At 41.5% G+C, this 13,312-nt stretch overlaps 1 protein-coding gene across 1 annotated transcript in view; it reads right to left on the minus strand.

Annotated features, from left to right (window-relative positions):
- Positions 1 to 3,699: 3,699 nt before the first annotated feature.
- The window catches only part of gabrb3 (gamma-aminobutyric acid type A receptor subunit beta3), a 28,433-nt gene continuing 18,820 nt past the window's right edge, over positions 3,700 to 13,312 (minus strand). Inside the window, exons 8-10 of the mRNA XM_056378736.1 lie at positions 10,060 to 10,302; positions 8,922 to 9,004; positions 3,700 to 6,791 (exon numbers count right to left, since the gene is read on the minus strand). Of these exons, the coding sequence (XP_056234711.1) occupies positions 6,444 to 6,791; positions 8,922 to 9,004; positions 10,060 to 10,302 (674 nt within the window). The 3' untranslated portion in view covers positions 3,700 to 6,443. The remainder of the gene's footprint in view (positions 6,792 to 8,921; positions 9,005 to 10,059; positions 10,303 to 13,312) is intronic.

Below are 13,312 nucleotides of genomic sequence, written 5' to 3' on the forward strand. Positions count from 1 at the left end.
AAATAATCCTTCATAGCTCAGTGAGGACGCTGCAACAGTCTGACAGGTCGACTGGAAGGAGCCGTTATTCATCATCAGTCTTAGTGTTAGAAAACGTTTTACACTGCGGTTTTACAGTTTAACGTTAGCACACATGCTAACTTCAGCTACAATAACAAGTTACTCCTCATATATATGATATTTGCCAAATGGATGTTGGATGTGTGCAATTAGCCTGTGTGTGTGTGTGTGTGTGTGTTGTTGTTGTTGTTGTTGTTGTTGTTGTGTGATAAAGCATTTTCCTGCTTTCTTCCCAGTGCATGCTGGGATACATTCCAGTACTTCAAACTTTTTTGTTTGAAGTTTGAATGTTTGATGTGATGAAAGAAAGTTTGCTAGAGAGAGTTAGAAGAGTCAGAAATCACATGAATGTAAAACTAATAAGATTTACCCTGAAATTACAGAGAAAGTCTTTAAATGGTTAGTATGGACATTAACCTTTATAATAACAAGCTACATTTTTAATTACAGATAATTATTGTCATCAGCGCAAGGCCCACTGAGGGCGAGCTAACCGTGCATTAGCATTTTTTTTCCCTTTATTGCTTGCTAGCATTAGCAGCTAGCTTGCTGGCATTTTCCATTGATGAATGAATTCGATTCATAATGATTTCAACTGAAACAAATGCAGTATAATGAAACAGGCCTGTAGTAATATATATATATATATATATATATATATATATATATATATATAATGTTCAGTATTTACTGAATCTGTTTGAGAAGTGTTGGTTTATTTTAAAGGTCATTGTGGAGGCTGTAATTGTTATTGTGGTAATGTTTAAGTGTACTGGGATATACTGAGAAGTGTTCCTAATATTTTGTCAAATCTAATTCCTATAAATGGGATGGACAAAATATTAGGAACACTTCTCAGTGTAGGCTTAGTTTATATACAGCGGTGTACAAAAGTCTGAGACCACTTTCCCATGTTGCTCCACAGCAGCTGTAGTGTCGCTCACTTTCATTTACAAAGGAGAATAAAAGGAGCCATTAAAAACACTGAATCCAGTTCAGGGTTTCTCCTTAAGTCTCAAGTCGTCCTGTCTCACCGATTTCTCTTAGTGAACTTTAGGGGAAAAATATGAGAAACAGCATTTCAAACAAAATAGAATCTAAAGTGAAGCTGAAATAAGAATCAGTTTTGTCTCCTGAGCTGAAGCTTTGAGCAGTGAAGTTTTCCTCTGGGTTACAGTATCATCATTTAAGGTCTTACGGTGACCAAAGATATTTTAAAACATTTACTAACTTATTCACAATTAAGATATAAAAACAATCGATGATTTCCCATTTGAGTCCTCTTAAGTAGCAGCCAGACATAAGAAGCTGTTCACTTTCTCCATGATGGAGAGGGAGTTTGGACTTTGTTCTGAGGGTGAATCATCTGAAGGAGGAGGTGTTTTTGAACGACTGGGAAACATTTTACACCATGTGGTTGTATTTTCTCACAGGACAGATTTTCCACAAATGCTCCCCGATGTATCAGGGACGTGCAGGATGAGGCTGCCTGTGATGATATCAGCATCATACATCTTCTTCGCTGAGTGCTCACACTCCGCCGGTGATGAAGAGCTTCCTTGATGAACCTGGAGATCCAATTTGTGTCGGCAACCTTGGCTCCTGGTTATTGGTCCAACCTGCTCTTAGGGGATTACTCACATCGCAGCTGCTGTTGATTCTTCCCGCCTCCAGCTTTGATATCACTCGTTTAGATTAATTATCCTTTGTGAATCTACAGATTTTCAAACTGTCTCATTACATCCAGAAATTTATTATTGCCTCGGTCTAATTATCTTCCTCATAGTTTCCCAAAAAAGCCCAATTTAGTCTCTGATTTGTTTCCTTTATTGCTTTTATTACACACACACACACACACACTGAGGTTCATTGTCTGAGGACGAATCATAACTTGTTTTCCATGCCCAACAGTGTAATTCACTTATTCCTTAATCTATAGTGTTATGTTAAAAATATCTGTGCACGTCATCTCAGTCGTTCCAGCGTCCTCCTTTAAGATTCCCTGAAGGCAGCGCTCTCTCTTTTACTTGCCTTGTACCATCTGATCCCTGATTTAAATGCCAATTACTGAACAAATCTGTAATGCCTGATGATTTTTTTTTTTTTATGAGTGACGCTCTCTCACCCGCCCATCTGTCAGTTTCCTTGTAAAAACCCTAATTATACAGTCAGATCCTCAAAGCGGCATTTTTCGAGGAGGGTTTACTGTCCAGCATCCTCAGGGGCTTTTATCAGACAGGAAGCCTTTTGTTTCTCTAAAAGTTGTCATGTCTGAATATACCGCACGCCTGCTTTGATGTGGCATCTTTATTGCAGTTTCATTGTCATCCTGCAGTAATTGGTTGACATTTTTCAGGGCTTGTTTTGTGCTTAAATCTTAGTTTGTATCAGGAGGTTTGGAGATGTGTTTGGCAGCATGAATCTCTTTGTTAATCATTTAAAAAATGAGCGAGTGGCCTCTTTCTGAACATTATTTGTGCTGCTCTCTCTAAGATAAGCTGATGAGGTTTGTTTGGTGAGGCTGGAAAAGTGTCCTGGAAAGAACCAAGTAACTTTAGTGCTTTAAGGAAAAGAGACTTTAAACCACTTTAAAATCTCAAATGTTTTCTATTTGAACTCTTTACTTGAGAGGTAACGCTCGGACAGTCAGGACTGAACTGAAAGCAGGCGAAACATGTAGGAAGCTCGATGTTTCCTTTCTTGTTCTTCCTGTTGCTAACCAGCTGACCTAAACATATCACCTCCAGCCCTGGCTGAGGCGCCAACATGGAGCTGGCTTCCAGTCGTCTGCTTTCAGTCCTTCGGTCAGACGCGGGAACCTGGCTGCAGGGATTTGCCTCCATTCAGCCACAGCAGAATCAGAGAGGTTGCTCGTTGATGTTGGGCGACGACGCTGTAAAAGCAAATCAGAAAACTTCCGAATCGTAAGACTGAATATAATCTGGACCTGACTCTGCACATTATGTCGAAACAGGAAAAAACTACTGATACAAAGTCAGAAGCACACTCGTTAAAATATGATCGCATATTACAAAAAGAACAGGGGGGCTACAACATGCACAATATCCCTGTTTCATTCAATCATAGTCATTACATCCAACCAGAGTTACAGGGGTTTGATTAATCTCATCTGTCACCAGAACAAAGACATTTAATCAAGAGTCCAGAGAACTGAAGCTGGAGAATTCAGATTTCACAGTAACGTTAGAGAAAGAGAGGCGTCTTAAAATCTGGCGCTCGTGTGTCACATCGTGGTGCACGGCGAACTACACACCTGCTCTTCATTTATCTGAAGTGCAGCTCTATAAATCAACTGTAATTTGCGGATTGAATTATTGCGGCTCCGGCGTATCACGCGGCCGAAATTCTCCAATCCATTCATCCCACACTACACCAACCACAACGTTAACACGAGCCGGGGAACGAGGAACAAACAGGCGCAGTGACAGAAATGAAATTAGAATGGAAATGTAAAACAGCAGAGAACGGACGGGGAGGATAAATGAAGAATGTAGTCGACTAATGAATGATTAACGCCAGGGTTACAATTGTTTTGCAGGTTATGAAAATCATCATTCGTTATTGTTTGAGAGCCGCTGCGCCATGACCTCAGTGGTGTTGATACACACACACACCCAATAAAACAGGCATCATGTCTTTATTATAGTTACCGTCGTTTCAATCTGCAAAAAAACACAGACCTCCTCTGTAAATACACGATACGTGAACGAACTGTATTTGATATGTTACCGTTAAGTTTTATACAAACATTCATGGTCCCAAGTGGATAAAACCTACCGACTTTTCCTCTGGAGACACTGTTTGGTTTCGATTTGTAATTTTAAGTCAAACAGTCAAACATCAGACATTCACGGTGCCCAGATGATGAAACTTAATGACTTTAGTGGCGCCATTCCCATCAGCCTCAGCTGTACCTAATGTCAAACCCTCAAACAGGGACCCTTAGTCGTTTTCATCAGAGGTTTTCTGAGCAGACCTGCGAGAATCAGCTGAGGTCGTTCATTCCTTCTGGTCACTGAGCAGGTTAATACCTTATTCAGCATTATTCATTATTATGAGACTGTTTTGGTTCTGTGCATTTTATTTCACCCTAAACCAGTAAAACTTTATCCCATATGCAAATGTGAAATATGTACATATAGTCAATTTCCATAGATGAAATATATGTAGATATGAAGTAAGAACACACAGTATGTGTACATATGTAAACATTGCCTTATTACAACTCTGCTACCGTGTTATGAGCCAGTTACAGTTACTTCATAGGAGAAGTTAGAATTGTTGAGTCGGTGCAGTAAAGCCAGATAAAGACAGTTGAAGTGCTCGTGTTCTTGGCAACAAACCGACCAACAAATTTTAAAAAGGAACATGATGTAAATTCAAGTGTAGTTAATATTTCAGGCCTGCACGCTCGTTAGGAAAGTGTTGCTGAGCGCTGGTACATTAGTGATGCGTTCTTGCTTTGCTACGGGATGTTGGGCCTCTGTCAGGCGGCCGACCCCTGGCAGGTGATGTCACTCCTACGCGCCGCAAGTCGCTCAACCAAGCGGTGCAGATGGTGCGGTGCGAGCTCTGTACGCCAACAGCCGTCGTTTTGGAGATAGTACTGTGTGTATATATCCGTCTTCACTTACTCTACTTTCTCCTTTAGGAAAGAATGGAAATGATCACAAGCTGTGATACTGTGTTTTATATTTACAACACAAATAGGAAATTATAATGTTGTGTAAAGACTTAACAAAACAAAACAGCAAGGCCGGAAATCACTGAGCAAAAACATTGTTGACAACACAGCCATGTAATTAACGTGAGCTGAAAGAAAAAGTGCAGTTACAGTATGTACATCAAATTTCAGGGAGGATCAAGAACGTCTGACGTGAGATGTGCATCAGTGTGTCTGAACGGAGGAAGGAAGTCGCCATGTGAATTATTTTGTATTGAATAAATCAATATATATAATAATATATCGTGACAGCAGTCCTGAAAACACAATGACCAAAATAAATAAATAAATAAATAAAATGAATAGTGTAAACTGATCCGATATTGTACATGTTTACTACAAAAGCCTGGGATCCTGTTTCTCTGTCATGTGACACGTACAGTGAGTCGTCCGGTTGTTTCTCAGTAAATGACATTTCTTATTGAATACTGAAAAGCAATAGCAACCGGATAATTGTAAATGTGGAAGAAATGATTTGATATGTTGGGAAATACACTCATTCACTGAGAGTTAGATGAGAAGATTGACACCATACATCATGCCTGTTCATTAAATATGAAGTTATAGCCAGTGGCCAGTTAGCCTAGCTTAGCATAAAGACTGAAAACAGGGGGAAACAGCTAGCCGGTACAAAAGTAACAAAATCCAGCGACCAGATCCCCTAAAGCTCACTAATTAAAAAACACACACACACACACACACACACACACACACACACACACACACACCTGGCTGAGAGTGGTGTCAATTTTCAATGCAGTGAATTAGCATATTTCCCAAAATGTCAAAATGATTCCTTTAAATAGCGGCAGTGAAGGACAGAGCGATGATTTTACAAAATGCTGGTATGGATTCCATCAGCCTCTCTTGTTCATCAAAACTGGGTTTGAAATCAGTCACGTCTGACGTCCTGAGAGTTTCAGCCGCTGTTCGTCACAGGAGCAAGGTCACAGCAGTAAGTGAGCAGTTGGTGGCATCAGCTCCAAGGCAAATTAAAGGAATAGTTCGGGCATTTTTTTTTTTTTTTTTTTTGGAAAAACGCTTCTCTGTTGTTTCCACCTGCTTCCTGCCTCTATGCTAAGCTAGGCTAACTGCCTGCTGGGTATATATTCATATCTGTTGTACAAACATTAAACATTATCGTCTCGTCTCGCTCTGGGCAAAAAAAGCGTGTTTTCCCGAACTTTTGAACTATTCCTCCGATCGTGGTTTCAGTGCAAATCGTTTCCAGATCTTAAAGTGAGTTTGGCCTTTGTGTCGACGTGTGAGTCACATTTGTCCTCAGGGGGAAATGGAACATAATAATACTAGGAACATTTGTCAGTTGTGTTGCCGTTAGCAACACCACATTTTATACTGAAATTATAGGTACAGTTGTAATGACGGCCCTGAAGCAGTGTAAATAATGGTTTCGTCCGCGCTCTGACACAGGAGCTTCTGTACAATGTCTTCAGAGTCTGTGTAAAACACGTGTTCTGCAGGTGAATCTCGGTGCATGTACAGATGCACGCTGTGTGACTGACAGTTCTCTCATCACTCGCTACCATAAAAAAATGGTTCATTATGGTTGTTCCGTCTCGTCTTCTCTCATTCAGAAACAAGAATGAGACAGAGACGGGTTTAAACAAACACCAGTGCATTAGTTGATATAATAAAGCCAGTAGATTAAGTTGAAGAGGGAGAAGGCGGAGGGGAATATTATCCGTGACCATCTGTCGATGGCGTTCACATCGGTGAGGTCTGGGATTTTGATTTTGAGCTGCGAGGACCGTCTCCTCAGGCGGGTCTTCTTTAGATGTGCGTTCCTGTCCAGGCTGAGGCGACCCGGCTCCCGCGGCGCGCTCGGCTTCCTGTACTGGACCCCCGAGTTGTCGAACACCATGGAGGAAGAGTTGGGAGTCTCGCTCACGGTGGTTGTGATCTCGTTCCCTCCCACCTCGTTGTGGATCTCCAAGGTTGTCAGCAAAATGTTCCCCTGGGAGTCGACCTAGGTACAACAGACAGGAGCGGCGTTACAAATGGGCCGTGGGCCGAGGCTCGGGTGACTGATGACACACGTGCGGCACGCGTCAGGCCCCGGGGCCCGACAGCGCCTCGCGGACTGACGGATTACAGCCCGGGAAACGGAGAGCGGCCTTCAAAAGCAGGTTTCCTGTCCCAAAGTTAAATCACTTCTCACAAATCAGCTCAAGGTTGAACTGGGTGGCTCTAATACTAATGTCATGACAGCTGTATCTTCCCACACAAAAACAAATAAATCACTCAGACCCGTGTGGCGAAAACAGAGGCACAAGATGTACACAGCAATATAACGACGTGGTCACGAGCCACGAGACGAACTGACAAGGTGAATATTTATTTTCCTGCTCTGTCAACTTTGGAGCATTTTGCCATACGCTCTCATTTATTTAAAGATGTGACCTTTTTATCATCTAGACAACTGACCTTCCTTCTTCTCACTTATTTAAATATTTTCAAATCTTCTTCCAGGAATAATTCTCAAATCTAAAACGAATCACTACTGGACACGTTTCTGACTCCAGATTCATTTCTGTTCCTGTAATTTACGACTGAAGTTACAGTTTTATCTGTGACGGGCTCCAGACGAGATGTGTAATATAAATGTTGAAATGTGATTTTCATGTTGGTGCTGTAAGAAGCCGTGAGGTAGTTTGTTGTTTCCTGTCCTGTGACAAATCCTGTTTTGGAAATCTGCATCATGGATGTGTCTAAATCCTGAACTTGGTTTATCAGATACTAATGGAGAAGACGGTAGTAAATCTATATGAATGGAGCATGTCACAGCGGTGGAAATATTTCATGCTTGACAAGAATTATTTTAATATCAAAGAAAACAAAAGTTGGCATTTGTTCGATTTTGAGAAATGTTTTTAATTTAATGATTTAGAAATTTTTATTTAATTTAATTAAAAAATGTATTAATTTTATTTTAATGTTGATATAAACCTTTTTATAAACGTGTCTGTGTTCGTATCTGTTCTCTGGGCTTTTGTTTGAGTTCAGAGTTGATGTAAATTCACTAATGAGCTACATAACGAGAAACATAAAAAAATGAAAATTCTTCATTTATAGTTTTTCAATTACTGTACATGATACATTAGATATAAAATAACCTTCTAAGTTAATACTGTGATGATGATTTTTAGAATTGGTTCAGGACTCCTACAGCGTGATGCACAAGCCACAAACACATACACACAATAAACAGCAAAACACCACAGAGGAAGAGGCTGGTGGAGGAAGAGGCTGGTAGAGGAAGAGGCTGGTAGAGGAAGAGGCTGGTAGAGGAAGAGGCTGGTAGAGGAAGAGGCTGGTTGAGGAAGAGGCTGATGGAGGAAGAGGCTGGTGGAGGAAGAGGCTGGTAGAGGAAGAGGCTGGTAGAGGAAGAGGCTGGTTGAGGAAGAGGCTGGTAGAGGAAGAGGCTGGTAGAGGAAGAGGCTGGTAGAGGAAGAGGCTGGTGGAGGAAGAGGCTGGTGGAGGAAGAGGCTGGTAGAGGAAGAGGCTGGTAGAGGAAGAGGCTGGTAGAGGAAGAGGCTGGTAGAGGAAGAGGCTGGTTGAGGAAGAGGCTGATAGAGGAAGAGGCTGGTTGAGGAAGAGGCTGGTGGAGGAAGAGGCTGGTGGAGGAAGAGGCTGGTGGAGGAAGAGGCTGGTAGAGGAAGAGGCTGGTAGAGGAAGAGGCTGGTAGAGGAAGAGGCTGGTAGAGGAAGAGGCTGGTGGAGGAAGAGGCTGGTGGAGGAAGAGGCTGGTAGAGGAAGAGGCTGGTTGAGGAAGAGGCTGATAGAGGAAGAGGCTGGTAGAGGAAGAGGCTGGTAGAGGAAGAGGCTGGTAGAGGAAGAGGCTGGTAGAGGAAGAGGCTGGTAGAGGAAGAGGCTGGTTGAGGAAGAGGCTGGTGGAGGAAGAGGCTGGTAGAGGAAGAGGCTGGTAGAGGAAGAGGCTGGTAGTGCATGTGATGGTGATGATGACAGAAATGCTAGAGATGCTGTGATGAAGCATGTTCCTCTGTGAGATGAGGAGGTCAAACTTTGCCCCGCAGCTGCAAAGTTTCAGTTTCAGAGGTTTCACAGACGTGACACAACAGGCAGTGACAGACACTCACCCGTCGTGAGTGACGACGCTCTTGTACCTGATTGGACTGTTTAACGGACGAAGACTTGCAATTGCCTCCTTCCAGAAAGGACTAGCCAGGAGAGACACAAACACAAACCCCTTTGTCTGAGCTTCAGGTGTTAGAGACGTTCAGGAGAAACAGCGACTCAGAAATGTCCCGGTGTGACAATTACTTCGAAATCATTTCATCAAATTTACATTTCATTTCCTCCTAGGTGTCTCCAACACAAATTTCATTTTTATTTCCATGTTTGACAATGAATCATGACTGTTGACGTCATGATTAAAACGTTAAGTAGTGGCATGCAGTATAGTTTGCAATATATTCTGAAGTACAATCCTGCCATCTTCAAACTGAAACCGTGTGAGAAACGGACTTCTGAAACGTAAATCTCCCAGGTGGCCGTGCTGCTCGATTGTCGAGTGTTGACTGTGATTTAAAGTGAGCCAGAACACTGACACACGTCACAAACCGTGCTCACGCTAAATCTCTGCTTTGTTTAAATGAGAACGCAATTTGTTATTGCAATGTTATTGTTTTGCACTAAAATCATGATATACTAAAACCACAACATACCACAGTCAGGCGGTTTTACTACTGAGTACATTGCAAATCACTAGTTTCATGGCGATGATGCATTTTCAAACATGAAAATGTAAATTAAAATTTGATTATTGAATTCTGACTTTGTCTTACATCATGTTCACACAAATGATAAATATCAGTTTGATTCATATTTGCAGCTGTGGACTGTTTATAAAAGTTCCAATCAATCAGTATTTAACAGAGTTAATGAAGAAAGTGTCAACACAACATTTCAAATTAAATAACGTATTGAGGCAAAATATAAAGTGGCTGTGTTACAGTATAAAAGGGGTAATCCTCACTAAACTGTCGAGTTGTCAGTTAATCTCTTTCGCTAATGTTGCTGTTAACAACATAATCTTCATTTTATGAATCTAAGCCATAACATCCAGCCCTCGAATAAATCCTGGCTTCATTACATTTACTTGACGTCGCTCGTGGACCTTACAAGACCGGGGCCTGTTGTTCTGAACCTCGGCGCTAATCTATGTGAATTGATAAGTGTAACTGGATTCCCTGGTGCACGGCGGTAATTCTCACCTTGGCCTGTCAAATTTATTCCGCTCATTATTCGCCTTCTGTGCCTTCTCCGCCAGCTTCTTCTGCATCTGAGGACCTCTTCCGAAGAAGATGTAGTTGACGAAGGCGTATTCCAGCAGAGCCAGGAAGACGAACACGAAGCAGCCCATCAGGTACATGTCGATAGCTTTGACGTAAGGGATCTTGGGCAGAGTCTCTCTCAAATGGGTGTTAATGGTTGTCATGGTCAGGACAGTGGTGATCCCTGAGAGAAGAGTAGAGAGAGAGAAACGACACAGATGACGTCTTCCGGAGACAACCTCCTTACACCTGTTAAACCTTAGATTTTAGGCAAAAATCACAAACGGATGAAACAGCATTTTCGATATTTCTGGTTGACATTCTTTTGTAATCTGTAGTTTTGCTGGAAGTCTCAGTGGAGGAACCTGTGCTTTATCAGTCCACTGACCTTTTTCTTTACACGCACAAAGAAGTTAGTGCTTCGCCTTGATACTGATGTAATCCTCTGTGGGTGAATTCATGTAAATGTCACAAAAAAAAGGTGGTTAAAGTCTGTTTCTTTCACTTGTAGTTTCACCTTTTTTGCACAAACCCGATCACTCACGGGGGCGGATGCATTTAAAGGACCACAGACGAGGTTTTATACGACTGATCTCCATGTAGGGAAATTGGCAGTGTGCCCCTTTAATACTGGCACCAGTGTGAAAAACCGACACATAACAGCATCAATAAAGTAGATTTTATTCCAGTTGGACGATCCATTCTGAGTCCGTTCCCGTCTGTTGATATCAGTAATGTGTCAGTCAGAGCGAAGTGGATGGTGTGAATTCAGATTATTAACTAACCAGTCAGTCATACCACTGGAGTGAGTGGATGTGGGTGAATTAAAAGGTCATCGTGCTGATAGACCTCTACGTGAGGAGTTCAGGTTGCTAGGCTAACACAGAGGTTTCTGTAATTACAACTTTCATTAAAATTCATTTGCATTGCAAGTTAAATTACAGGGGTGGAATAGTTCGTCACGACCCGATCTCTAAAATGAAGGTATGCTTAATAAGAATGCGTTTAACTCATGAAGAGAGAACGCTGTGTCTGTCAAGGTCTAAACATGAGTCATCTTCTTCTGCCGCAGACGCATTTTCCCCAAACCCGATTATAACAGTTGAAAAAAAGAAAGAAAGTAAAACCTTCAAATTTGTTAAGATGAAATTTCCTGGATGCCTCTTCTTGCAAAGTTTCAATTTACTTAGATACTCACAAGCTGCTCCACTATATGTTTTACAGCTCGTGTAGAGTGAACAAATGCAGCGATTAAATAAACAGCGGCTGTAATTCTCCTGACAACGTGCAGCATCAACAATGCGTCTCTGTTGTTTTTGAGTCTCCCGGCCCGGCTCACCAACCTGGACAGTGTTTCTATTTCTGTCGATTCAGGCTTACATAATTAAAGCAAAAATGTTGCACTGTACAGTAAGTGTGAGGGTGTCAAGAGCGCTGTGGGAACATGGCATTGATTTCTACATAACAAAGGGAAGAACAAGAATCTAAACTCTCTCAGAGCCCAGAAGAGAGGGTTACTCAACAAACCACAAAATGTTTTCACTGCAGTACTGTGGACTTTACAGTTGTCTCTGATATTACATCAGTAAAAAAGCACACGGACGGATTAAACAAGTGATGATCACAGATGACTACGATTGTCTTATTGCAGTTTATCAACTGTATGTTAAAGTGCTGCGTGTGAGGCTATAGCAGGAGTGTTGTTAGCATTCCAGTTCAAAAACACAAAAGCTAAAGAGTAAGGAATGTTTATGCTGTAATTTAAGTAGCAATTATTAGCATGCAGTCTAACTAGCTTACAACCAACAGTAGTCGCGAGGCCGTACGTCAATAGCAAATTCATTAATTAAACAAGAATGTAAGCTAAACTAACTTAGCCATAACGGGCTAGGTTAGAACAACTAAAACATCTGGTCTCACTGTTTTCCCTATAACACTCGGACTAATTAGTCGAGAACAATTCTCTCTTTATTCCCATGTCTTCACCATAGATCATTAGCTCATTAGGATGCTAACTTCCAGCCTGGAAAATGCAGCTTTAGCCACAATCTTTTATCACTTTAATCACAATATCGTGTGCATATTTAAGCGTATTTAACCCTTTTACAGGGTTTTTATTTTAAAACAAATGAAGTTGAAACATTATAAAATGCCTCTTAAAGACAGTGTTTTTTAACAAACTCCTCTTGCTGATGTTAGCTTAATTAGCTAGCTGCAACAAATCCGCCAGCAACAGTTTGGGCAAAAATGTTTAGCAAATGGTATAAATCTATAAACCATGGAGCTCTAGTGAGATTTCTTATTTTTAAAGATTTATTTTCGAGAGAGAGAGAGAGAGAGAGAGAGAGAGAGAATGACATGCAGCAAAGGGCCAGATATGGTAAGCACTTAACCTGGTGAGCTACCAGTAAGTAAACACACAGTATGATCTCTTAACGTCCCACTTCAAACGTCATTTTCCACTGCTTATATATGAAGGCTGACAGATATCCCTGCAAATTTAGTTTTGCTCAGGATATTCCCGCCACCATAATGGCAGACAGGATGGAAAAAACCTGGAGTGAATCTTCACATAACTGAATTTGCATTTGGATACTACAGTAGGTGTAAATGGTTTTTCTAAATTGCATCGATCTTATAGTGTCTCAGGCCGCCACGTCCTCCGAATGATGCGGCATTACAGCAGATGAACCAGAGGATTGTGTTCCCTGAACAGGTCTGACCCCTGAGGAAGTGCTTCCACATCCAGCTGATCACCAGGTTCCCCCTCAAATGTACCACATCTAATTCATCACAGTCTGTTCACCACTGATGTTGAGTGCATTGATGCTGAATGAGGATTTCCATTAAGGCAAATATTTCTAGCAGAGATCAATGCAATTAGAGGAGGTAGGGTGTTTTCCAAGTGATGAACTGAATCTCGTATTTGTTTCAGCCCCAGAGGCCAGTGGAAAAGTGTGAGTCCTAGATCTAATTCAGTCTCCTGTTACACCACAGAGCAGCCGCCTCAAACCGACTTAAAGGAACACACAGATGTGATAATGCTTTTATTTTGAGTATTATATTTTTCTATTCACACATGACTGAAATGTAGGAAGGAATCACAATCTTTTTCTGCTTACAGCTGCTATCAAATCCCACAAACCCACTATCCACTACCCTTAGCATGCGAACGTCACCTCAATTTTAGCCCC

This window comes from Seriola aureovittata, chromosome 6, assembly GCF_021018895.1.
Source record: "Seriola aureovittata isolate HTS-2021-v1 ecotype China chromosome 6, ASM2101889v1, whole genome shotgun sequence".
Classification (NCBI taxonomy): Eukaryota; Metazoa; Chordata; class Actinopteri; order Carangiformes; family Carangidae; genus Seriola; species Seriola aureovittata.